The sequence below is a fragment of the Pogonomyrmex barbatus genome, unplaced genomic scaffold (assembly GCF_055798465.1).
Source record: "Pogonomyrmex barbatus isolate J1 unplaced genomic scaffold, ASM5579846v1 scaffold3, whole genome shotgun sequence".
In the NCBI taxonomy this organism is placed as follows: Eukaryota; Metazoa; Arthropoda; class Insecta; order Hymenoptera; family Formicidae; genus Pogonomyrmex; species Pogonomyrmex barbatus.
In genome coordinates this window covers 21,124,763-21,152,237 of record NW_028297127.1, presented here as the reverse complement: position 1 = coordinate 21,152,237, position 27,475 = coordinate 21,124,763, and the positions used below count along the sequence as shown (strand labels likewise).

The window sequence follows — 27,475 nt, the reverse complement described above, 5'->3', positions numbered from 1 at the left end:
TTCGTTTTTTTACAATTTTTTTACAGTTGTTTGCTTGGAAAAATATTAGGATTGAGTAGGATAATGGCGAGTCGGGCGGTAGAAATCATCTATCGCGGATTGATATAAAATGCAATCGAATGTATTATAGCTTCTAATATTATTTGTACAATGTTTAATACAATGCGCTTAATATCAACTATCTTTTAGTACCTCCTTCAAAATAGATCCCGTATTTCTGGATGGAACGAAGTTTGGGAATGTTGGAAGAGCAACGTTGGACAACAATAGTGTCGATTGCGCCGATGATGATGACGACGACAACGATGACGACTGTTGTTTGTTATGCCCTGGTCGCGACGAAGGCTGTGATTATAAGGCATAATGAGAGTAATGCTTTTTAATGAAGGATCATCACGGCTATTGTCGTAACTGTGTAATTGTTATAACTTACTGAATTCACGATCGGCAAAGCCGGTAGCTGAGGCTTTGGCTTAGATTCGTTTTCTAAAAACCTCACGAAGGCCGCTGATAAGGACGCTTCCTGATCCTATGAGGCATAAAAGGCGTTTTGGATGATGCAACTGGCCGAGTTACCGAAAGTAGAAAGTAGAAATAATAATTTAATGAAAAGTAATAAGTAAATCTATACCGTTGAGCCACCACTTCTGTTGGCTTGTCGACCGCCTTGAGTAGTCACGTTGTTCAAGCCAGTCTTGTCTTTTTCCGATTCGGTAAAGTCCAGGACGTTGGCGAAGACTCTGAGAATCGATGATTTGTCTGACGTCGTCGAGGACAAGTAACCCAAAAGAAGATTTTTGATGAGGATTCTGTAAGAATTAACAGAAAATACTTTTTTGTTTGTTTCGTTAATCATTTTTGCGGAATATATTTACTTACTTGTCAACTTTTCCCTTCTCTTGTTCCGTTGTTTCTTTCATCTTTTGGTCGATAGAATTTAACGAAGTCGTCAATCGAGCCACTAGAAACGAAGATTATAGCGTTTAGCAATTATTGTTGATATAATTAACAAAGGAGATAATCGAATACTTGAAACTGCAAATTTCGACTCGAGAGAGAGAAAAGTGAGAGGGTAGACGGATTTAGTGAGATGCATTCGTCCGCAGAGAACCACTAAATCTTTGTGGAGCGTGGATTGATACTCATTTAAGGAATCGATTGCGGAATGTTTTGATCTTTTTTTTTATATATATATATATATATATATACACCATGCGCAGTCCATCGTTGCAAAGTTGGCGTATTGGTAGCTCGAAAAGACACGAGCGTAAGTATAACACAAGTACTGGTTGCCTCGATATCACACCAGTACCTGATGCAATACTCTCGCCTGCGCCTTAGTTGCTCATGCTGCATTCTTCGTTTATCATGCCGTTCTACGAAACTAAGATTGCGCGCATGCCACTAGAATTAAAGAAGCATTTTAGTAAAACGATCCGAACTCCGGGGTCACGTATCGCGGCACGTCCTAACGGAATTTCTCAGAGGCAGAAGGAGAGAGAGAGAGAGAGAGAGAGAGAGTGAAAAATAACTTACATATGTAACTTACATAAGTTTTACTTTTTTGCCACTCGTCAAAACTTATGAATTACGATAAATAGTTAGATAAAAAAATTGGGATCGTCACATGCCATAAATTTCTTTACCAAAGGCCAAACAAAGGAAAAAAAAGAAATGAACGATCTCTCTGCCAAAAATGTTTGACTGATCTGAAAAGTTCACAATTTTGACGGATCTTGGTAACGGGTGGGAAACCCCACGAGGTAATATGAGCTTTTTGTATTCACACGCTCACAGTTACCGCATGAGATTACCCACGGCCATCGCTACCAAATTTATGACTATTCGTAATGCATTTACATATCAATATTTTCGTGCATTTTCATTGACGTAATTTAATATATTTATATCTTTATATCTAATACTTAGTTATAGTATGCAGGATGAGAAATTCTTATTACTCATCATCATAACACATTCGTAAAAATAAATAGCGCGATTTTATTACTCGACTATTTATAACTTGACTCTCCTAAGCTCTTTGGAGCTTTCTTTAATATCGCCTATCATATAGACATTAAAACTTTTAATGATACTGAACAACAAATGTATTTGTAGATAAAAGCGGTGGCAATTGTTGCATTTCATGATAATAATCCTACTTATTACAATTATTACATAATTATTTTGCGCAATATGACGTATGGAATTGATTTATACACATATCGTTAATACAATTGGCTTATACATAATGTGGAACGGGAAGAAGGAATTATAAACTATTTCGTATCTATTTTTTGTACATTGCTACTATTTTGCATGCATTTTGACGTACCAAAGTATATTATTGCATAGAATAATTACGTGATCTTACCAGCCTCATCAATATAAATTGAAAGAAAAAAAGAAAAACCTACTACATGCAAATGTAACAACATATTGTTTTGATGCAAAAAAGTAAATTACTACAGAATTAGGCAATTGACCGTATTGTTACAACTTGCGAGATAACAAAAACGAAAATAATGATTCGATTTACACATTTAGATTTTGAAAATGTTCGGAAAAAAGGATTTTTTTTTCTTTTTCTTACATACATACTGAAATTATTTTAATATGATGAATATATCTGAGAAATACACACATACATACACACACACACACACACACACATATATCTTTATCAAGGTTGGCTAATAACTAGTTAATTAGTTAAGTAATAAAGTTAATAACTTTTGAGTTTAAGTAATTATTTTTTAAAACAGTTATTTTGACTTTTAAATTTTTAACCAAGTTGAAATTGCCTTCATATTTTTTTTATACTGTATGTTCTAATTTTATCATTTAAATTAATCTAATTATTACAAAATATGATATTATTATAGTTCATTATAAATATTGTAAATATTTACTTTTTATAAAATTAACTTTTAATTCAGTTTAACTCAATTTAATTTCAAAACGCAAACTAAATTGATTTTATAAATTATTATAGCTAACTTTAACTTACTTAAAGAATTAATTATCCAATCCTGATGTAAACATATTTCTTAGTGACACTAAATGTAAATATATTAAACATGTAGATAGCCTCAGAAAACATATAATTGAATGTAGACATATATAGACATACACACACACACACACACACACACACACACACACACACACACACACACACACACACACACATATATATATAAATATATTTCTCTGATAATAAAATTTGAACATATTTCCAGAACATTTTCAATTTTTATTTCGAATATGCAAAGGAATACATAGAGTTTAGTTTTTACGATATCCTCCGAACGTTCTCAAAATTTACAAGCGCTGTTAGGGACACAGGCGGTGAGGAATACCAGCTTATCGTCAAAAGAAGGTGCAATTATTAATGCCTGTCCTTTCCTTCTAAGTTTCCGGATGCTTCTCGTTAGAGTCACCAACAGGGGTGGAAAAACAATATATATTCGCGTGTGATAAAAGTGCAGAAAACGTAATACCAGCACCAGCGGCAAATTGCATGAACCAACCAATACGTGATTTGTGAGTATGCAAAAGGCGATGATCCAGTTCGTAGCCAGATACCAGCAAGAATCCTGGGCTACTGTCACAAATCCCAGAATTACCAGCTGATATTTGACTACATCACCGGACTGTGTACGTGTTTGCTTTCGCAGATTAGTCACAGAACGCGAACACACTGATGATTCTATATTGGAGTTCGTTTTGCGTTTCCGACAATGCAATGCTTTTATCGTTACACCTCTCCTCTCGGATCGTGTGTGTTATATAATAATATGATGTCCCATCCGGTGCTACCTCAAATCGCCTCTAAACGTTCGCGTATACGTAGCTTTATGTTATTTACAAAAAGAAGCCATATACAAGGGACTGTTTCCGTTTAGAGTTCTGTCGAGTGAAAATTTACTAGTGCCCTCGACATGCATCTGATTGTTTGCCGATTCGTCGTCGTCGCAGCTGTCGAGAAATCTCGCTATCATTAGAGACGGAATGAGAGCGCGAAATTTTTTTTCACACATAATTTGGTTAGATCTATTTATCACATTAGCCATGATCTCCGTTGCGCCCGTCAGCCCGACTCGGAAAGAGAAATTCGATTCGCAGCCACGAAACAACCGTGCTTCATATACATTTGCATAACGTGGCCAATTTTTCATAGTTATCGAGATGTTGCACTCTCTGCTGACAGCACGAGGCTGTCGCGACGCCAGCGGGATTATTGATGATACCATCGAATCGCGCCGATACGGTTTTATCCTCCATTCTTTGTTGTCCTCTTATTTCTCGCGTTTTCTCTCTTTCATATTAACTTCTACGTGATTTATACCTGGCGCATTAAATTTGTGCCGTAGCGCGTAACTCGACTGTTGTCAGTCAAAACGCAATGGGTTAAGATAAAAGCGGGAGTATGCGTAAGAAAAATACGTGACCAGAGCCTTCTGTATCGTGAGAAATGCGGGGAAAAACTCATTTTCAACTTGCTTCTCGTGATGCATAAAAAACAATTTAAATCGGAAAAAGGAAAAAAAAAAAAAAACATTAACCATGCCATAAAAACAGGGAACAAGATGCAGGTGCAGGTGAGACCAGAGACCGTACGTGATCTTCGATAGTTACCTTCCTCGTTGAGCCGCTCGATCTGCTTGTCCTTCTTCTCGAGTTCGTCGCTCAGCCTAGAGGCAGCCTTCAAGCCTTCTCTAGCTTCAAGTAATTGTTTCTGCAAACACACGTATGTGCTCTTATAAGATACTGAACTGAATTCAGTGGGACTCTTACGTGGTCATATGGGAAAAAAGGGAGGGGGGGGGGGAAGCAAACCTGAAGGTTCGAATTGTCATCCAATAGACTATCTCGTATTTGATATGATTCGGTAAGTCGAGATCGAAGTCTCTCCGTAGCCGCCAAGACGTCGCGTTCTTTATCTGTAAGTTGGACACGTCATCAATGTAAACATTCGAGCTATGCTATAAATAAATATATTTATCATAAAATTTGTGAGACAAAGATCAGATAGGATTGCTCTCTGCGACAACTGACACTATATAAAGCTTATATAAAACTTGTATAAAACTTGTATAGAAAACTCGCTCACCTTGTTGAAATTGTTCCAGGACTATTTGTAAATTAGTCAAGGAGGCAGACTGCGATTGGATGTTGTCCTGCGCGGCGGATAATTTCGCCTGTATCTGGTCTCTCTGTTGAGTGATCAGAGCTATTTGTTGCTGCAGCGTTTCCACCTGTTGATTAGCCCTGATGCTCGCCGACGTAAAGGCGGTCGAGCTGCTCTTTACTTTTTCCTCGGCTTGCAGTAATTTCGCCTCTAGTTCCTGACGATTACTCTCGGCGATCAGGGCCTCCTCGGTATAGCTCGACTCCATCTCGACCAAGTGCGTTCTCAGTCGCTCCAATTCTTTAACCGAATTCGCTTCCTTGTTTTGAACTTCGATAAGCTGGTTCTGCAGGATTCGGCTGTTGGACTGTTCTTGTATCAGGGCAGCTTCCAGAGCGTCGCATTTTTTAGTCAGAGCCGCCAGTTCGGTATTCAATCTGGAATGTTCGACGACTTGATCAACTCCATTATGGTTACGATCTTTCTGTTGATCCTCAACGTTCGCCGTTAGCTTCGAAACCAATTCCTGGATGTGAGCCGCTTGTTCATTTACGCGTTGAATTAACTTCCGGATCTCTTCCTGATATTGCAAGTTTTCGTTGTGCTTAACGGAAACGAGGTGTTCGAGCTCGCTCTTCCGTTCTTGGACCGTGGCAAGATCATTCGAAATTTGCGCAATGACATTCTTCGCGTGAATTGCCTCGGCTTGCAAAACGTTTATCTCCTTTTCTTTTTGTTGAACGCAGTTGCTGAAATCGTCAATAATTCGTTTAGCCGTCTCTGTTGACTCTTTATTATTTTCCAAGGCAGTTTGCAACTTGCTTCGTAAATCGTTAATTTCACTCGTCAAGTTTTCATTATGTGCCTTTATTATATCTTTTTCTCGCCTTTCTTCAGCCACAAGTGACTCCAACTTTTGCCGTTCTTTATCGTTACAGGTTACATCAATGTCTCCCGTTTTTAAAAGTTCTCCATCCGTAATTGAACCTTTCACTCCGATTAAATTAGCTTCATCAACGGAAGGTACAACTTTATTAATTTCATCCGCATTTACTGAAGTTTTTCGAAATTCCTGCGTTTCTTTCAATGTACGAAGTATTTCTATTTCTTGTTCCAAAAGCCTACATCTGTTTTGCAGCGAGCCCAGGTCTTCCGTTGGTGACTCTTCAAGGCTCGATTTGTTTCCGAGTTCGATCGTCTGACTTTGAGTATCTTTCTTATGTAATTCGAATCGCTCGTTTTGCGTCTTCCACGCATAATATTCGTCTTCCAGTTCTGTATAACGTCTCTGCGCCTCGTCTAATTTTTCCCTCAGCAAAGGCAACTCCTCCTTATAAATCGAGACCTCCTGCTTCAAATCCTCGTGCTCTTGCTGAAGCAATGACATCTCGGTGTTGAGCAACTCGATCTTATCCAAGGATTCGTCGTGCGTAGCGGTTAATTGCTCCGACAGAGATATATTTTCCTTAATTAATCTATCATTATCCTGACTCAATTTCGCTATTTCGGATTGTCTCGCATCAACTTGAATCCGCATCGCGTCCAGTTCCTCTTCCTTACGTAAAATATTATTCTCCAACTCGAATTTTTCGCGATTGACCATATCGAGTTGTTCCCTCAAGTCTTCCAATAGATAACCGTTTTCTTCTTGTAAATTACGTTCTTGCGTGTCTCTATCGTGTAATTGCGCATTCAAGTACTCGTTCTTCCGTAACAAATTTTTATTTTCCTCTGCCATTTTATTTACAGTGTCTTGTAAAAGTGAAAATTTGTCCCGTAGCAATTTTGTTTCGGATAACGACATCGAATCCTCCAATTCTTCCTTCGTCATTTCATGATTGAGTTTCGATCGATCGGTCGATATTACATCCTCGTTTGAGCTTTCACCATTTTCTAAAACTACTGGAAGCTTCTCGTTTTCCTCTATAAACGTAAATAGTTTGCGATTTGTATCTGCCTGTGAATAATCGTTGCTCGTTAAAGGCACTTCGTTGCTTTGTACAGCGGACGTCGGATCGCTCATTGAATTTGCCTCTCGTATGGTTCTGTTGACAACCAGGAGGCGTTTCACTTCTTCCCGCAGGGATTCGATATCCATTTCCAGGGAGGCTACTCGTTCCTCGCTCGCCTCGGGAATAGATGGCAAATTCAGCTCCAGGCCCTGGTACGGCTTCATTCTCATATTTTTCTCCAACAACAGCGAATCGAGATGCGATTGCAGTTCTTCGCATTCCATTTGCAGGCCATCCTTCATCTCCTCGGTCTCCTTCAGATCCCTGGTGAGCTCCGTCACCTTCCTCTCCAAAACGTCCAGTTTCCACCTAGCGTCGACGTATTGTTTCGCGATAGCCTCGAAAATCGTTACGCCCGGTTCAACGTTACTTACGGTACAGTTCTTCAAAATCATCTTAACCTTCTCAGTGATAGCGTCTAAAACCCTCGCTTCCGATGTCGCATCCGCATCTACGGATTCTTGCGAAGGGACTGTTGTTGTTATCTGGGTGTGTTTATCCGATTTATCCGCATTATCCGTCTGAGCAGATTGATGAACCGATTTCGTACAAATATTTTCATCGTATTTCGACGTGTCGTTTTGCAGCTCGATAATTTTTTTCTGAGCCTCCTTGTAATCTATGGAAAGCTGTTCGTACGCGTTTTGTAGAGAGCGATGCTTTTTATTGCTTTCTTCTCTGAGCGACAATAGCTTTTCTGCGCAAGTCGGAATTTATATTACTGTAGCTTTCGGCATTGGCAAAAAGCTAAATCGCAACGGTAGAAAGAAAAAAATATCGTTTACTTACCAATTGACTGCGAATGTTCCTCATCCAATTTTTCCGTCGCATCCAGAAGATCTTTGTTTTCATTTTGAAGCTCCTCTATTTTTTTTTGCAACATTTCCTCTTTATTAATCGAAAGTTCCTCGATCGTATCGTTTGATTTATCTTGTTGTTGCGAGCTTGTGTGTTTCAGAATTAAAGGTTTATTCGCGAAGCCATCGACTTTCTCGAGTTCGTCGTTGGGTTTTTCGTGATCCTTAATTTTTTCATGCGTCTCGTTTTCAATTTCTAAAGCTTTCAGCGCCCCGCTGATCAAATCAAACTTCTCGCGTGAATTTAATTTCGAAATTACCGAACGGAAATCATTGATGAGACTAACTTCGTCCAATTGGATATGTTTAGCATTTCGTTCTGCCTCTCGAGTCTAAGAAAACGCAAAACGTCGATGCTGAATATCGTTAACGTTCCGTTCACAATCTCAATAGAATTTTATTTAAATATTTACGCGGGCTTTTTTTAAACTATCCTTCATAAATTAAAAAAAATCGCTTGCTATTCAAGACAACGAAGAAATCATAAATTGCAATCGATAAACTTGAAAAAAATAAACTAAGAATAGAGAACGAGTTTTTCTGTTCGTAATAATATCTTATTTACTTAATTCGTTGTGACACGACATCTAAAAACTAATCCAAGTATTATTCCCTAGGGATAATACTTATTCCCAGGGAATTAAAGTATAACATAAGTATTTATTCCTCGTAAGTGTCCGACACGCCTCATTCCTGGAAGACCGTATTCTCTTTTTCCTTTCTTTGATGACATAACTTTACGTTTTACTTAAGACCCGTTCTTACGTCCCGTACGAGAGATCGCCTTCTCTCCCCGACTTTTCACCGCGACTTCGGGCCCATCCTTACTCGAGATTAAGAATCGTGGCAGAAGGATGACATTAAAAGATAATATATAATTGATATATCGGTTCCGTACCTTTTTTTCCTCCATTTGTATTATACGATTCAGCATGTCTTGTTTCGCCCGCACGACCTCCGCCTTCTGATGTCCGTCGGATATATCATCCTTGAAGGACGCGTTGTTCACCTGCACATTCATTATTTCCACCAACTTATAACGTCGCATCACGGGGAGAGAGAGCGAGAGACTCTTTGCCGCTAACAATTATTACCTTCTGAACGTGCTTCAGCTCGCATTCTAATTCGCGTACTTTCACGGTGGCTTGTGCCAGCTGTTCCTGTAGCTGGCGCACATGATTCTGATTCCTCGCGTTGCGATTGTCGACACACGACCCAGGGTCCCAGAAGGTCCCTTCGGTGTCATCGGCGTGGTTTGCATCCCTCTGTAACAAAAGATAGAACTTACGAAGACGAAGACGCGTTTCGCGTTTTTTTGTTTGTTCCTCCGAACGAGCCGAGATGCGAATTTCCTTCTCCTACCTGGATAAATTTCTGGAAAATGAATCTATCTTAGTCCACACGGAAAAAAAAAATTTAAATAAACAAATAAAAAATTAAATTTTAAATCAAGAAAAATATTCTCATATAAATAAGAATAAGAAATATATTCTCAAATAAATAAGAATATTCCTCTTAAAAGTTTTAAATCTCGATTTGATTGAATTTGTATTAATTTTTGCTTAACTCAAGAATTAAAAATCTTGCATATGAAAATTATAATATTCTTGCTTATATAAGATTATGTATAGTTTGGATTGCAGACTAATTTTTTTTCCGTGTACATTTATCAGCAGGATTTATCTATACGATTACATGTTGGACGTTTTATACGAGCGAGTTTGATAGTCGAAGGAAGTCGAGACAATTAGATTCCTATGACAGAAACGTCTCGTTTGTCTTCAAAATGGCGGGGGGGAGAGGGAGGAGGAAGAGGGGGGGGTGGGGAGGGGTGCGGGAGAGGGAGGGAGAGAGGGCTCTTGAAATGGAAAACGTTCGGATTCAGCGTATTCCGATGCAGATGCGTAATCGATACGGAAATCTTATCGTGGTGAACGATACACGTTGTCAAAATGCTAATGGGCACGCAACAGGCGTTATGCATACGGCCCTGCGACACGGGAATGCATAGCATTGTGCTCGGACGATTCTTGCGCGCGATAAAACGTCGAGTCTCATCTGGTGCACTTCATCGAAGTTGAAAAAAAAAAAAAAAAAAAAAAGAAAAGGAGAGGAGACGAATATTAGCAATGATCGCGAGGGAGCATCCGATCCCGAAATGGGGAAAACGCCAATCCGTCAGCGATGTTGATTTCTCCATCTTCTTCGAGCTGTACGCGCTCGAAGAAAACTACGCCGTTATTATGAAGAAAGAAAAAGAAAACAGCATTATTATCGGCGATTATTATTTCAAAGTCATTTAACTACTCCGTTATGCGTGCGAGCTATCCTTTCTCCGCCGGTATCTTTCACAGAAATCGATTCGTGCGTTGCATCGGAGACACACGGTTGCGTTTCGTGGTCCAAAGCGGCGGGCTGAAGTGGGACGATCCTAATGAATATGAAAGGAGGTTCCGTTGGGTCAGGTCAAGGAATAATGCGTCGTTTGACTTGCATACAGTGTTCACGACAAGAGTCTCCACCTTTCCGCCGTAACAGCCTTTTCTTTTTGTTCGTTTTACACATTTCGGTATGTTAAGAGCGACGGAATGCCGGCTTATAGTCCGGAGGTGCCGTCGGACGGCTCGCGCGACTCGGCGATTTATGTAAAGTCGCGCGATCGCAAAACTGGAATACAATTACACGTTTATTTTCATCGGCGTCGCATCGATGCGACGTCCACCGCAAAAACGTCTCCGGACGACCGGTGGGTAATTACAATCGCGGGGTTCGCTCGGGCTGTTACATGAGACCGACGTAAAAATAATGCCCGTGCGTTTTGTGTGCAAATGAAAAGCAAAGCCATAAAAAGCTGAATAATTCAGTGGATGGAATTTGTTATTTCAGGACGGTGCGGCGCGATATAGGCGAAATAGACGGAGGAAAAGCGGAGAAAAACTTAGTTAAAACGGCCGGCGCGTTGGGACGCAACGGGCGCCCAGCGATTTCACGATCGAGCAATTTTTCGAGAGATCGCTCGTCGGAAACGACGTTTTATTTTTTCCAGCTTTTATTTTTTTCCGAACGTTTCTCTTTTCCTTTTTTTAGAGCACGTTTATACGGTAAATATCGTCGCGCGATGCCGCTCTGCGTGTGCGCGCGCGCGCCGCTGACGCGTCCGTCGCGTCGCGCGCGCGCATCGCTGCAGATAACGCAATCCTGATACTAAGCGTGGGAAAGGAAGTTATTATCAATCGCAATGTAAACGCGCGCGAGTTATCGTAATCTCGCGAATGAAAAACCAACGAGGTGCACCGGCACGTTCGGCCGCCGTGTGTTGCGGTTTTAACTGTGGCGAATACGAGGAAAAAAAAAAAGCAGGGAGAAGGAGAGGGAGAGGTGAGGTGAGAAGGAGAAAACAAAAGAGTATAGTAAAATGAGTTGACTAGGAGGAACGAAATGGGGCTCGCGCTCCAACACGTCGATTCGACGTGCAGATGTTGCTCTACATGTCCACATGGACCGGTAATGAAATCGCTATTACCGCATGCTCTGCGTAACGCGCGAGAGACACGTGCTCTCGTCCGAACTGGAACGAACTGCCAGCTTCGAGATCTTTCGCCCGGAGAGTTGGAACGAGGTGGAAGGCACACGTGCGATGTCACACGAATAGGTTTTTCCAGGTGGATCCGCCCTGATGAGAGGACGCGAGAGAGAGAGAGAGAGAGAGAGAGAGTATCGCTGGATCTTATCGCCCGTTCCGATTAAACGGAATTAAATGAACGTATGTAATCGGGATTTAACGGATGAACAATCCGCCAACTAACGTATCGCCACGAGTACGTTTACGATCGAAGATATTTTTCTTCTTCGAAGTCATTTTTCTTCCTCGATGAGGTAGCAAGGACGCGCGGGATCACGACATTCGTCGTACACTCGAGGCATCTCTCTCTCTCTCTCTCTCTCTCTCTCTCTCTCTCTCTCTCTCTCTCGACGACACTCGCCACTTGGCGCATTTTTTCTTCTTTTTTGCTGATAATAAGGGATATATCGCTTACGAATATTTCTATCCCTGTCTCTCCCTGTCTCACTCTCTCTTTCACGCGCGCGCACGACGTTATGAAACACACGCTTCGCTTGCAGAGGGGTTTCAGGTTAACGCAGCCTGCTCTAATAGCGTGGCAGGCACATTGTACCTACGTCAGTAGGAACATAATAATGCCCACGATGCCAGTGACGTAACCTAGTGGCCGCGACGCGACGCGACGCGACGCGACGCGACGTTCCACACGCATGCACATACGCACGCACGCATACGCGCATACTGTGCCCGCGCATGTCGAGCACCAGCCCGCGCCTGGTTCAGGGTTCAAATAATCCCGACAAATAACAACAACTCTCGGTCGTTACATCAGGCGATTTTTCTGGCATAGGCGTATCCAGGATTTTTTTTGGCAGGGGAGAATTTTACCAATTTTGTACAACAACATAAACAGCAATTTTTTTGTATTAATGAAAAGCTTCTTTGAATATTTTACAGCTTAGAATATCTTCTCATTTCTTGATTTTGAATAAGAAAAAAATTTATATTAGGTTTTATAAATCATACTTCTTTACTTTAACTTTTTTTTCGGAAGGAGGGGGAAAGGATTTGACTCCTCATCCTGGAGACGCTCATGTTTCCTGTCCTCGCATGTCCGCTCGCTCCGCGAAGAGATGAATTTGATGACGTGCGGGAGGTAAACGAGGCTTCCTCTCGCATTGAAAAGTAAAACGAGGACTCCAACTTCTTCAGTTGCCGTGTCGTCGCGTCTAAGTTACAAGTTTCGAAATATTCCAATCAAAGAGAAACAGAGACAGAGAGAGAGAAAGATGGGAATGAAAAGCCGCCAATACGCAACAACCGAGTGTCGCTGAGGAAGGCAATGGTCGAGGAAATGAGAACCGCAGGTTACTATTTCCGGTTTCAACTCGCATGACCTCCGCATTGTCAAATATCCTGTGTCAAGCTCCGATCATGGATATTTCATCGATTCGCGCGACGGCGTATAACTCGTTCGTATAAATCGAGAAAATCAAGCAAGAACGATGATATTCTCTTTCTCGACGACGACTTTCCACGAGCACCGTTTCCGCGGTCCTCGAGATGCAACGGTTCGAAGTTAATTAGCGAAGATTAATCGCGCGGATGCTAATGAGAACGCGCGCCGGCGTGGATGCGCACGAAGGAGAGGAACGTTATCGGGCGAACGTAGCGAATAACACACCGTCTCTGGTGTTAGATACTAAGAAGTTAGAGCTCAGCGCGTTTCTCTACGCGACGAGAGATCCGTCACCGGAGACGACGGAGAGTCAGCTCGTCGCCAACGAAAAAGTACCGCGTTAATCGTCGGCTCTTTCGAAGATTCGCGCGACGTCTCCGCGCCTCGCACCGGACGTTCTTGATCTTTGATCAACGCGAGAAAGGAGATCTCTCCGCTACATAAAATACGAACGGCCGACATCGATATGTCAAAGAAGTTCTCAATTCGCCGATTAATGAGGATCGCAAGATCTCTTCGAGAGATCTTCCGAAAGAAGGAAAGAAGAATCTCCTTTTCGTCGATAGTTGAAATATTCGTACGACGTTGAAATATTCGAACGTCGCACGTTTAATCCATCCATCCGTCCAGCGATATTCATATCCATATCGGATCATCCTCTGTGGTTAAACGCTTATGTTTATTAATGCCGGCGACAATATACTCGAAAGTCTTTTCGAAACGATGAATGCACGGACGTGGCGTTCTTATATCACCATTGTGAGCGAAGGCGAATGAATAGCCTATAATACTACTTTTTTTACCACACGTACACAGAATTCTTTAACACCTTCCCGAGGCTGTGTCTGTGTACGTATGTGTCACATGTGTCTGTGTTTCATTTAGATCAATAGACCTAGTTTTCTAGTGCCAAATTCAAAGTACGTCAACGTAAACGCGCGTCGAATATTTACGTCGAACGTAACGTGTAAAGATATCCGATCCGCTTAATTGTTGTATCAAGTCACATCCATCTGTCACACACAAAAAAAAATAATCTTAAATGAAACTCTATATATATATATATTCTCACATATAAACGACAATATTATATAATCTTCATATAAAACATTTTCAGCGGAAGTAATACTTGCACCGATATAAATTCAATCGAATCAAAACTAAAATTTCTAAAAATTTCTAAAAATTTCTAAATTATAATATTATATGAGAATATTTTTTTTATTTAAGAATAACATTTTCCTGTATATTCGCAGCAGAAAATATCGATTTTTCGCGAGCGCACGATCGCGGGCCGAAATCCTTCCTCTTGAAAACTCGCTCGAAAGCGACGAAACCGTCGGAACGCGAATTAGCGATTTTGAATACTTTTCGAATACTTTTTCATGCCTCGCAATATTTATAATATTCGTGCATTCTCTTCGTGCATTTTCTTTCGTTTGAAAGATTCACATGTTCATTAAAACGAATGAACGCGCATATGTGGCTCGTGCGACGCACACGTCGGAAATTCCTTTTTTCTCCTCGTTTCGAGACGTTTGCGATAACGCCAACGCGGTTTTTATCGTTTGCAAGTAATATACTGATTTTTGCAACTGGCACGATACTGTCCGAGCGCGCGGGTAATCGCGCGTCGCGTTGGTTAAGTAATCATAGGTAAGCTTGTCCTTCGTGCATTATCTACCGATAACTCGCGAGCGTAGCTTAACGTGGAAAAGGCGCAAATTTAACGTACAGCCACGTAATACCGAATAAGAAAATAAAATTCGACTCGAAAACTTGTCCCCTTCGACCGTGCAATTGACGACTTTTATCTCTATCTATACCATATTGAAAATTTGACCTTCTTTCGCGTTATTTAACATCCACAACTCCTACTTGGAGTCGCAAGATTCGATTGTGAAGACAGCTGAAAGTGCCTCTTTTGAACCTCAAAGTAGAAAATCTTTCGTTTATCTTTCGTTTATTTCGAATGCAAAGCCGAAATTCAATTTATATAAATCTCTACCACAATCCTTTAGAATCTATCAATTTTTAAATGAGGTCAAAAGTGGGAATAAAATTTCAAGTCAATGTCGCTTCCATAAATTTTAATGCCGAAATCGATCTTTTGCATTCCGCTTTGAATTTGTTAAATTACTTATTATTCCCACGTATCCTAACTAGTCTCTTCTACTTTCCTTTTACAAAGTTCTTTTACAAATATAAATATAATTAAATAATCTTCTAATAATTTGTTACAATCCACTGATATTAGATTTATTAAAATAGAAAACAATAAGGTTATTTTAAGCACTAGCGCGTTTCTAAAAATGTTTTAGATTTATTAATATTAGATCGAGAAAGCAATCTGAAAATCGATTAACTTTACTTTGTGCATTTATAATTCACTATTCTACATCCATAATCTATATCGCAGACGTAAAACGTGTAACGCAAGTAGAGCAAATTATATTATCGTATGGGAGACAGAGAGGTAGAGGGGAGGGAGTGATAAAACAAGGAAAACCTTATTATTATTTTTATTTTTATACCGAAGAGACTGCCGTGCTAAGAATTTTGAATTATTAGAATCTTCAAATAGAATATTCAAATGTATTCGAGTGGTGTGGAATCGAGGAAAAGCGCGAGATACGAGTCATCGCGTACAAAGAAAATAAAGTTGCAATAAATCGTCCGATACAAATCGTCTCGACGCGTTTTTCTGCGTGAGAAGAAAGAACAATAATAAATTGCAAAATTTGACCCTTTGCCCCCAGGGCAAGCGCACTTCTGAGAAACCTGAGACTTGCAAAACGTAGTCGCGGATCTGCGCGCGTGCGCGCGCTAAGTTGCCTGATCATCGCTTTGCGCGCGAAATAATGGCGCGATATAGAAAAGAGTTGCGTTGTGCGCCGCGTATATTTCTCTATGCATATACGATACCTCGCGAGCCGAGGTGATGTCGAGCCGAGACGCGTGAAAATTTACGTCGCTTGACGTTTCCCCGTGCGCGCGCGCGCGCGCGCTCGCGGGCGCGAATGGAAAACAGACGCGTCGCGCGCGTCTGTCGTCGCGCTCCTTCGCGCAGCGAACGCGTGTAAAGTAAACAAAAAAGAAAGAAGGTCCAGAAGCGTCTAGTGGAAAAGCGCTCGACGGATTTTCGTGTTTTTCATCGAACGATTAGCAAATCCGCGGCGGCGGAAGTGTGAATTTCGAAACTGTGCGGCTTACGTTACGCAGGTTCCATGAAGGATCCATCGTGATCCCCTCGTGATGGTCGTCATCATCGTCGTCGTCGTCGCCGTCGTCATCGTCGTCGTCGTCGCTGGTCCCGGGTACCTCTCGCTCGTCCCTCTCGCTCGATCCTCCAAGGAACTCACGGTACACCGACGTATGAATTGTTTCGGGCGATCGGCAGGATCGGCTCCCCGCAGCCGGCCGTCCTCTCGAGGATGGGAGGGATGTGGGGGAAGGGGAAGGACCCCGGATCGCTGCCTACTACAGGCTGGCGCAACGTTCGGTTGTGAGGCGCACGACGTGCTCGTCGCCGAATGACTGTACGTCTCGAGAGTTCCACCTTCCACCAGCTAGCAGCGGTTCTAACGAAACTAGAGGAGGAAGAGGAGGAGGAGAAGGAGGAGGAGGAGGAGGAGGAAGAGAAGGAGGAGGAAAAAGAGGTGGAAGAGGAGATGGTGGAGGAAGAGGAAGAGGAGGAGAGGGGGAGGGGGCTAAGTGGAGGTTACGCGAGGCGATGCACACGTAAGACCGCGCGAGAGGAGCGCATAGCGTGTGCATACGCGCGATTTCATGTCGGAGTACACTTCGCAGGAGGACCTCCACCTCTTCCCTCTCGAGTGTCACGACACGATCGGAATGTTCCCGAAAAAAACGCTTTCCGTTCTACGCGTGTCTCGCTCCTCGTGGGTTCTGCGTGGTCCAGAAATTTATTTATTTATTTATTTATTTATTTTTTTTTTTTTTTTATAAAAAGACCGGGACTGCAAAACGCACGGTCACCTCGTGATGCACAATATTTTTCCACGTCGAAAATGCACGAGCATTTTTTATGTGCTTTTCCCAAGACTTGAAGCTACTCCCAAGGCTACTCCCACGCGGAAAGAACGGTTTTGCCGAAAAATTTAAAAATTTGATATATATTTGAAAATAATTTTTTTGACCCATCGAAATAATTAAGTAGCTTGAGCATAAAAATAGCAAAATTTTTAAATTAGAATGTTTAACGAGTTGTACATCCCACTTAATTATTTCGACGGTCCGAATTATTTTTAAATTTATACCTGATCAAATTTTTAAATATTTCAGCAAGATTGTTTCTGTGGAAGAAGAAACAAAATTATTTTGATCGGAGGCAAAGTAAGCGATAAAAGTCGATAAACCGCAGATGTTTATGCATGGAATATAAATGGATAATCGATTAATTAAATGAAAATTAATTTATTAAACTCATTTCGAGACACATTGCCTTCTCTATATATAAATAATCCCGGAGAGGAGCAAAGTAGCGAGGAAGAGTCACCGTTACGTAATTACGCGATTGAGCAAAATTATTTAAAAAAGTCGTGCGTAGCTCAACTAGACTGTTTGCTACCTGTGCCTTTGGAAGCCACGCGACGCGTACGAACGCGCGACGCGTCTCTGTTATTAACGCAGGCGTCGACAGGACATTTTTTATCGGCCCCTATAGCGCGTTTGCTGCGGGCACAGCTGAAGGAAATGGAAGAACATTTTAACGAGAGCGCGCCATGGTAATCGCTCGTAGAAGAATCGGCCCAGAGACTCGGTCTCTTCCGCTACTAGAGTACGCTCCGAGGAAAAACTGATTAGAAATACAAATTTAAGATAGGGAGAAACTAACCGAATGGCAACGATGAATATCGTTGTAGAACAACGACAAAGAACACCATAAAAAGTTCAGATATGGATATCGTTGTAGAATAGCGACAAAGGACACCATAAATAGTTCAGATATCCGAACTATCCACGTAAATCTGATATTATTATTTGTGGTGATCTCGTCTCGAGTCCTCGAGCCATGCAAAGTCGCATTTTCGGCAAAAGATACAAATGGAAACAAGCGGAGGAGCAAAAGAAATAACAAATGGAATTATAGATCGTAATTATATCCTCCGCGAATATGTAGCGCGAATATATGTTAATGGCGTTTATCGATATTATTCTTTCGCTCGTCCCTATGCGACTCTACAATTTTCCGCTATAATTGTATCCCTCCCACAATCTTCAAAGTAACGCTTACGAAACCATAAAATTTCTAATTAATGAGATCGATTGGCGGAATACGGAGGCGAAGCGCAAGCGGGAAAGCAAAATAGGAGAACGCAAGCGTAATAAAAAAAAAAAAAAAACGAGGTCGAATAGCGAATTCCGATGTTTGAAGGAGAATCAACGAAAAAAAAATGGGGCCTAGTGACAAATTAAGGATGCTTATTAGCTAAAATAGTAATGATAAACGGACGTATCGCTAACCTTGGCAAAATTTTGCGAAAGACCTCTTGCGTCATCGGCTTTTAACTTTATCGCACAAAACGGCACCTGTAACTTACAAAAGGAGCGCAAAGGAGCCCGATCGGCCTGTATTTATAGCCATCCGATTAACAGAGTAGCCATAGCCACTATCGTGGCTGAAAACTGAGCGCAACCCCCGCAGACCCTGTCGCTTATCGGTGCGTACGTTATCGAGGCGACGACAGTGAAACCGCGGGGGTGGTGTTACTACTAATCAAAATCGATCGGTTGAATACAACGGTTATTGTATCACAGAATTCGCGCGCAACGCGTGTTCGACTTCTCCTTGGATCGATTATGCACCCTGCACACCCCCCAATTTTTAGGTTTTCACCGGGGATCCACCACATGTATCACCAGGATGTAATCTCTCCGATCGATGATAATGATTTATTCAAGATATACGGAAAGAGCGGTTTCATTGCAGTATCTATAAATTATAACTAGAGATATGAGAAAATAATTTTTGTTGGATCAAAATTATTTTATGTAGGATGTTTAATGATGATGCTACCAAAGATTTTGATATTTTAGCAACAAATTTAATATCCTATGTAAACATTTTGGTGGGCCGACGTTTTTTTCAAATCTGTAGCTGGTTAAATTTTAAATATTTCAACAAAAGTATTTTTTGCGGTTTAAATAATGATTAGATATACAGGTAGAACTAAAATAAAAACAGGTAGATCTAAAAATAATTTTGTTGCATTATCAAAGTTATTATGTAGGCCACTTAAATATGCCGATAACACTGCAAAAAATTTTCATATTCTAATAACTATTTTAAACGTCCTACATAAACATTTTGTTGGCCTGACAAAATTATTTATTTTTAGGTCTGCGTATCTGATATTTATTTAAATAGCAAAATATGTAGATCCAAATGATAGATCTAAAAATAATTTTGCTGGATTAAAACAAAATCATTACGTAAAATGCTTAAGCATGACGATAATAAAAATATTCTAGTAATATAAATGTCATGTGATAAATATATAATTATTTCGATCTTTCGATAAAATTATTTTCAAATTGATATCTAGCCAAAGTTCTAAATGTTTTTTTTTTTCGCGTATTGTTACACATTACTTTTTGAAGCAGCCATCCCGTCATTCGTCGTACAACTGTGGAAGTGTCTTCGGGTGCCGTCAATCAAATTTCACATTTCACTGAGAAACCAAAAACGACAAACATGGAATTTCTCTATCGCTAAGAAATATATTAAGCAATTTTCTGAACTGATGCGCTCGTTTCGATGGACTCCAAGGACTATTAAACCGCTACATTCACGTAACGACGCACGAACGATGAATCATCGCATCCTTCTGCCTTCCATTTTCTGCTTTTGCAATGTAAAAGAAAATCGTGCTCTTATCTCCCGTGTTTTCGGCGCGTTATCAAGCCACATTGAAAGTGAAAAAGATGGCGCGGATAGAGTTTAATACACGAAGTCTAATGGGCGTTTTTTTTTTCCAATTTACGCCGGTTGGCATGTCGAAATTTTCCCATTAGCTCGCAGAATACATTTCTCTTAACGTGACAGTCTTGAATATTAGACACTCGACGATTGTTCTAACATAAATATAATTATAGAGTTGAATAAACGGACTCGACGAGGGAGGAAAAAAAAAAAGGAGGGAAGAGAAAAAGATTGAGTAAAAGACCGATTGTTGATTCGGCTGTGAAAGAGGAACTAAAAGAAATTCCCTCCTCGGAGAAATTTGTGACACATTCCACGGCAAGTGAGACCGATCCTTTGTTGATCCAAGATACGTAATAAAGTGTAAGAACGCGATGATGTGTTACCTTCTTATCTTCCGTTCCTAACTAACACACACGTTCTACACAATGAAAGGTTGGGACATAAAACAAATCTGAAACATTCCAGACCAGAGACACAAAAGTATTGTCTAAGGCTTATTCACAGGTATTTTTAATTATATCTCGTTACGCCCATTTTCTTTTCTTGTTCTAATTTTTTTTTTTCTACCGGCGCACGTGTCTTTTTCCCGTCGAGGTCAAAGTCCGCCTTCTTCCGTCTGTGTCGAAACGTTGTCTCGCATGTGTGTGCGGTATCATGCGACTCACAATCAGTTTCGGAAAATACGGCAAAAATACAGGCGAATACAGAATTATATCGCCGTCGTGTGTCCTATTCCGTCAACGAAACAAAAGTTACATATCTAGGCGCTGATAAGGAAAAAAAAAAAAAAGAGCGGCCTTTTCGTCATTAACAATTATTATCGGTATCCGCTAAGTAATGTCAAACGGCCAGTTTTAGTTATCGCGAGCACATTTGCTTCTCGCACGTGTGCATACACACGTACGCATTTCACACATACACATACACATACGCGTGCGCGCGCGCGCGCGTTATCGTTTGCAACTTAATGAGTGGCAGCAGCAAGTAACACAGACAATGGATTACTTTCTCGCTCTTATTATTATAATGATGTAACGACGATGAATTATCGCGGCTGATGTCGAAGACTCCAGGATCGCCGTCGCGTTAACAAGGAGAGAAGAGGAGGTGAGCGCGGTTTATAGGTCACGTAATCGCGAGCGGCTCTTACATTCGAAAAGGTGATAACCGAACGTGTCGAACGTTCGCGAAAAGCCGCGCTTACCGTTCCGTTCCGAGGCAACAACGAGAAAAAGAAGAGAAGAGAGAAAAACGGAGGAGGAAGCGAGACACGGCGATCGCCGCCGCTCCATCGTCGATTACGCTGTTGTTTCTGCACTTACGAATATGCAACAGTCACATCGCTTCACCGACGATGAGAAATAATTTTTTTTCTTTCTCTTTTTTTTTTTTTTTTTCGATCGCTCTTCCACGCCTCGCCTCGAAATATCGTACAAAGTCATTGTCTAACGCAAACAGCGAGCGCGTTTTTTCCATTTTTCTTTTTTGCAACCTTTTTAGCGCTGCTCTCGCGGCCATTATCGGTGTTATTTAATATGAGGATTATCAACTTACCGATTCCTTGGACTTTGCATTTATCTCGATGACAGTTCTTTGCAGCTCGCAGTTCTGTCGGCGCAGAAGAGAAATCTGTAAAACGACAGAGAGACGATCCTTATGTAAGTTATATATAAATTAAACCGCCGTGAATTGAAAAAAGAAATTGCACGAAGGCCATAGCTATTGCATATCGATATGCTAATTCCCCTTCGTTCATTCCCTATGCGCGTGCACATGTCACCTCGTCATGGTATTTAGAAACTTAACGAGCATTAATAACGAGCATTATTAATATTTATTTCTATTGATAGATTTTTACTACTAATCTCGATCGTTAAAGGATTTTATCAAATTTTAACGTTACGCGTTATTTTGACAGATAACAGGAGCGAATGAATCATTCGAAAAGCGAATGCTGACAAGTAAGTTTAAAAGCAGGCTCGGGACTAAAAATTTACAAATACGGAAGCAACGATAATCGTATTTATGAAGCGATATACATAAAAATGACCATACTCACTTTATTTTATATTAAATCATCGAATGCAAAAAATTTGCGTCTCTCCCGAGTACTCAGGTGGCAGTTAATTATAAATATAAATATAAAATAAAAAAGATAAAATTTAGTAACATTTATTCAAGATTTATATTGTGATATTATAATCTAAAAAATAAATTCGTCGCATATGTCGTTACGGCCAGTAAAGTTTGAATCATTGCAGAATATAAACTTTGTAACTAGTGGAATGTAAATATCGTTGTTTTTATAAATATAATAAAACAATTATAAATCTTCAATCAATCTAACATATAAAAAAAATTAGTCTTAAATCAAGATATAAACAAAAATATATTATAGCCTTCTTGGAAAAACTTTAGTCTTGATTTGATTGAATTTTTATTGATGCAACTTATTCTCTATAGGTATTCTCACGTATAAGTAAGAATATTATATAATCTTCTTCGTATAGAAGATTTTTAGTCTTGAGTTGAACAAAGTAACACTTTCATCTATACAAAATTAAACTTTTAATTAAAAATTATTTAAATTAAATTATTTAATTTAAATTGAATAATTTTAAATTGAAAATACTCAAATTAATATAATTGAAAATTATATTTATTTAAATAAAAATTATAATATTCTTGCTATGAGAATATCTGTCTTGATTTAAAATTAATCTTGTGTGTGTGTGTGTGTGTGTGTGTGTGTGTGTGTGTGTGTGTGTGTGTGTGTGTGTGTGTGTGTGTGTGTGTGTGTGTGTGTACTAACGTCGTAACAATCTTAGTCCATTTATGTATTATCGGTTTTCATTTTTTATTTAGTACCGGCATTGGCGATTTGCGATTTTGCGGTCAAGAAGGAATTCGTCCGCAAGATTCTCAGGGAAAGTTTTCGTCGCTGTCCGCTTTGGATTTTCTCACGGACGATCGCGTTTTCCGGATCTTAAAATATTAGGAAGCACAGTCTGAGAGAAGGAAGTCCGGTACGGTGCGCCGCTCGTGGATACAGGACGTACGATGAGCGTTTACATTTGCCGCTCTTATCTTACGTTTGCACTGCGATAACGGGTCCCCCACCTCCCACGATTCTCGATGCGTTATCTCGCATGACCCCTAGGTACCGCCGAAACCCCTCACCCTCTTCCCTCGGCTGTCCGCCGCCATTGAAAGAGCGTCTCGACGTGGGTATATAAAGTGCCTGGTAATCGTACGGTCTTTTACAATCGACAGAAAATATCTTTGACGAGCTCACAATCGGTTTTCCATCTTGCGGAGGTGCCTAAAGATATATATATATATATATATATATATATATATATATATATATATATATATATATATTTTTTTTTTCGAGGTCCGATATCCGGCCGATCGCCGTCTTGGTCTGATCCTTCAAAAGATCTGTGATTGTATAATGTTATAACGGATAAGATGGGGAACGCGGTGTGTTTGCTCTACACTCGTTTGCGATTATTGGGGAACGCGACATCTGTTAAAATAATTTCTAATCACAATGTAGCCCTTCCCCGTTATCGGAGTTAACAGACATCTGTGCGGATATCGAGTTCGACCTTTTTTTTTTTTTTTTTTCGATGTGGGAAATATATCCACGAAGGTTATCAGCGAGAATCATCGAAAGGAAACCAAAACCCGCGTGTCGAGTATTATAGATTAATCAATCATTCTAATCAATATTCTCGGTTTTTTTTTTTCTTTACAACTGCAAAAATTTTGTGTTGCATATAAAATAATTTTAAAAAAATGCGCGCCTCTAAAAAAAACTAGAGATTAGAAAATTATAAATACTAACTTATGTACATGTATAATATATAACGGCGTGTGTAATCATGTAACTTTGAAGTTATATAATTTAACGTAGGATCTTACTGACATATGATTCTTTGGTAATCAAATAGTCTGATTTTATAATAAAAAAGTCAGGGAGGTCTGATTTATAAAATAAAATATTTATAACAAAAATTGAAAACTAATTTTTCAATTCATATTTCAAGAACGATATTACTTATATATGTAATTTTTTTCAAATATAAAAAGAAATTTAGATTATATAGAGCTAATTTATGTAATACAAATACACACACCTCTGCGTCTTTCGAACTGAGTAGATCTTGCAGTTGGCTGCATCTTTCATTTGCCTCCTTCAACGCTTGTGATCGTTCATCTGGAAATAATCTTTATTAAAATTCACACAATCGTGAAATTTTATCAATTCTAGCTAGCTATTATATTAATTTGTATATTAGAGAGAATTAAAAAATAATTATATTATTTTTAATTTTTTAATTAAATTAGATAAAAAAACTTTGTACACCGAAATCAGCATTAAAATATCGATAAAAGACAACTAAAAAGGACAATTAAAAAGCTTGAAACAATTACTCGGGAAAAAGCCAAAAAGGAAATAAAACAATAAAAATAAAAAAAATAAGTATCGATTGTTGCTCTTAAATTTAATATTTAATATTTGTTTAAAAAATGTCAAGTCTCGCTTTTAATTACATTTTAGTACGTTTAATTCATATGTCAATTAACAATTGCAAAAGAAATAACTTCTTTTATATTGATTAATAATGTATACTGTTTTGATTGCTGCCGCTAAGAAAGTTTTATGAGAAACGAATCAGTCCCGTGCAACCACGTGATTGATTATGCGAACTCAGTTGGTAATATTTCACGATCGATAAAGTAGAATCATATTTGACAGCTGTAACCTAACCCTTTATTGGAGTAATTACGTGTTATGCAAAAATATCGAGTTCCCGAATTGCGTTACGCTTCCAGAACATTAATACGCACCTATTTCATCAACAATACCCTCGGACAGAACCCCCTTCGTGAAATTTGTTATCTGTCCCTTTAAACTGGAGAGATTGGATAAACTGTCACCGAACCACGCCATTTTACGTCTTAACGATAAACGTCGCTTGTGTAATTCGATAAATACATCGGCATTTATCACTGATAATATTCGTCGTGCATGTGACACATCGCGATGATGAAAAACTCAAATTCGTTATGTCTATACGGACTACAAAACATGCCAACACGTCCACTCGGCAGCAGACAGGTCGAAATACACCTTTCTCGATGAGTTTCGGAACATAGCAAATTCTAAAGCGTGAATCACTTGTTCGTGGTTTTGCGCAGTGAAACCGATTATGCCAATTGTCGAGGTTACTTGTAAAAAAATGAAGTAATTCAAAGAATATTCAATTTACCTTCAATTTACCTTAATATTAAGGTAAATTATATAAACATATTAAGATAATATATAAACATATTAAGATTAATATATATATAACTTGATATAATCAATATATATTTTATGGTATGTAAAAATTTTTTAATAATAAAAATTAAAAATTTTAGAAAATGATTTTTTTTTAAATTCTCCAAAAGTTCTCGTAAAAATTATTAAGAAAAGGTATTAGAGTATGATGAATTGGTATATATTGTATTGGTACATTTGCCGAGATTTTCGAAGCTGTGATTATCAATACATTCCAAAACACATCGAGAAATGTGCTTCTGCTTTTTTTTTTTTATTGTTAAGTATCTGGATATCAGTTGCTAGATGCAGTATGAACTCACGTTACATCAATGCACAATCCGTTTGGATGAGGTTTTATATCTGTAACCTCGTTCTTTTGTATAATGAATATCAAATATGTCGAATAACTGTAATTTAAAATTGACAAAATGCCAAATAGTCCATGATTGATTATATTATATTATATTAACTTAGTAAGATGTTTTTAAATTTTTTTTTAGTTTTTCTTTAGTTTTTTTAGTTTTTTTTTAATTTTTTCTATAAAAATCATGCATAATTTATTTTTAAATAACACAATTTTTATTTAATATCTCCATATCTACTTTTTGAATTTATTACATTTATTTAAATAATAAATAATAAATAAAAAATTTAAATAAAAAATAATTTACATTTCCTAATATAATATAGCCATTAAATAAATTAAAATTATTCTTGAACATTATTAATTTTTTAGTTCTATGTTATAAATTTTGCTTTATATTAAAGAAATGAAAGTTTTCAACATATGAAAATATATGAAAACTAAAGTTTAACTTATACTGTAAATTAATATTTCTAAAAGTAATAGTATTTTTATATAAATATAAAATTATTATGATAATATGAGGCTTTTTTATATTTTTCTATTTTATTTTACATTTTTATTTTAATGATGATTTTAACAAAGTGCTAAATACAAAAGCTGTTCTTTATCCTCTTTCATTTGCATTTTATTTATTTCAATATCACATTCATTATAGCTCGATTATAATTACGAGATTATTGCTTCGAAATTGTATCATTTATGAGTTTAAGAGAAAACGTAATTTGTGATGCGCGAATGATTGATTGCAATTTCGGAAATGTCGGCTCGTTATCGCGAATTATCGATTTTTGCCACAAGTGCGGCGTTCGCGCGTTGGTAATTTATTTTTACTGAAAATATACTCGCCGCGCATAGAAACTAATGTTATTTCTGTCGTTACGTCTCCCTCGTTACATCGAAAATTGAAGAGTCGCTTGATGAAATGCATACAAACCGCGTTTGAGAAACGCGAGGTAAGCCTTCTGTTTTAGTATGATTTTATTTCTGTTGCCGCTCGCGAAACGCTTGTGTCAGGATAAGACAATTTCGTGTAAAGGTAAGAACAAAAGAAAAATATTAGTCATACATAATTGAAAACATAACACAGACGGAGAAGACGCGACATAAATTGTAGTAATTAAGATGTTATATAAATTTGCGCATATATAAAGGACATGAAATAAAACGCTAGGTTTGTACATAAAGATGAGCGGAACTTGTAACTCATATTTTTTTTTTCCTGTTTTTGTTCAATTGGCGAGGATTATTATTCTCGCGGAAAGACGTTTTGCATGTCGATGCGGTGCGAAAAATATCCTAGGCAATCGATACCGTATACATAAAAGTACACGGAAGCGAGTTCGAAAAAAAAGGTAATCTAAAAAGCAGATACACGCGTGTCAATGATATCACACGTGATATCATTTTTATTATGAAATTATTCACCCTGTTCTCCGAATAAAGTAAAATTGTGAGATCATAGCTGTATTCCGCGCTCGAGTTACATAGGAGCACATTTCACCCGAGCGACATTTCGAGAACATTCTTAGAACATCCTCTTATCCGTAGGACATCCTTTGAAGATGTGTATGGGTACACTAAACGAGTAAAAACGAGTAAAAACGAGTTTATTCCGTCGAACGACCTACGAATCTAAAAGGATAACGAATGTAAAATGTGTTATAAATAGGAGTGTCGATAAAAATCTAACTTTGGATTCGCGTAAACCTTAAATTGCGTTATTTCTATCTCGCTGTCTACTGAAAGAGTCGACAAACATGTCGTTTCCCGTCTCCCCGAATTTGATCCGCGTGATATTCG

The 27,475-nt window shown here is 38.8% G+C and overlaps 1 protein-coding gene across 3 annotated transcripts; it reads right to left on the bottom strand.

Moving 5' to 3' along the window:
• Positions 1-99: 99 nt before the first annotated feature.
• Positions 100-25,122, bottom strand: LOC105429574 (uncharacterized). 3 transcript variants are annotated; one of them, XM_011642648.3, is made up of 13 exons: positions 24,834-25,121; positions 24,119-24,198; positions 21,528-21,602; positions 9,098-9,268; positions 8,902-9,012; positions 7,936-8,335; positions 5,117-7,843; positions 4,843-4,946; positions 4,642-4,741; positions 880-961; positions 632-809; positions 434-529; positions 100-345 (listed from the first exon to the last, which is right to left on the bottom strand). In XM_011642648.3, exons 1-13 carry the CDS (start codon positions 24,934-24,936, stop codon positions 175-177), a joined length of 4,398 nt encoding a protein of 1,465 aa, XP_011640950.3. In that variant the 5' UTR covers positions 24,937-25,121; the 3' UTR covers positions 100-174. The 3 variants fall into 3 exon arrangements, with proteins under 3 accessions (XP_011640950.3, XP_088935585.1, XP_088935586.1); XM_089079459.1 differs by lacking the exons at positions 21,528-21,602; positions 24,119-24,198; positions 24,834-25,121 and adding an exon at positions 16,238-19,451; XM_089079460.1 differs by lacking the exons at positions 100-345; positions 434-529 and having other exon boundaries at positions 689-831; positions 24,834-25,122.
• Positions 25,123-27,475: the final 2,353 nt, after the last annotated feature.

Excerpts from the sequence above, each read along its gene's own strand:
- LOC105429574 (XM_011642648.3), bottom strand. The coding sequence starts at position 24,936 with ATGGCGTGGTTCGGTGACAGTTTATCCAATCTCTCCAGTTTAAAGGGA. Across the intron at positions 21,603-24,118 it reads TCAGTTCGAAAGACGCAGAG|ATTTCTCTTCTGCGCCGACA; the intron begins GTGTGTGTATTT and ends GTCGTTTTACAG. Across the intron at positions 4,742-4,842 it reads ATGACAATTCGAACCTTCAG|AAACAATTACTTGAAGCTAG; the intron begins GTTTGCTTCCCC and ends GTGTGTTTGCAG.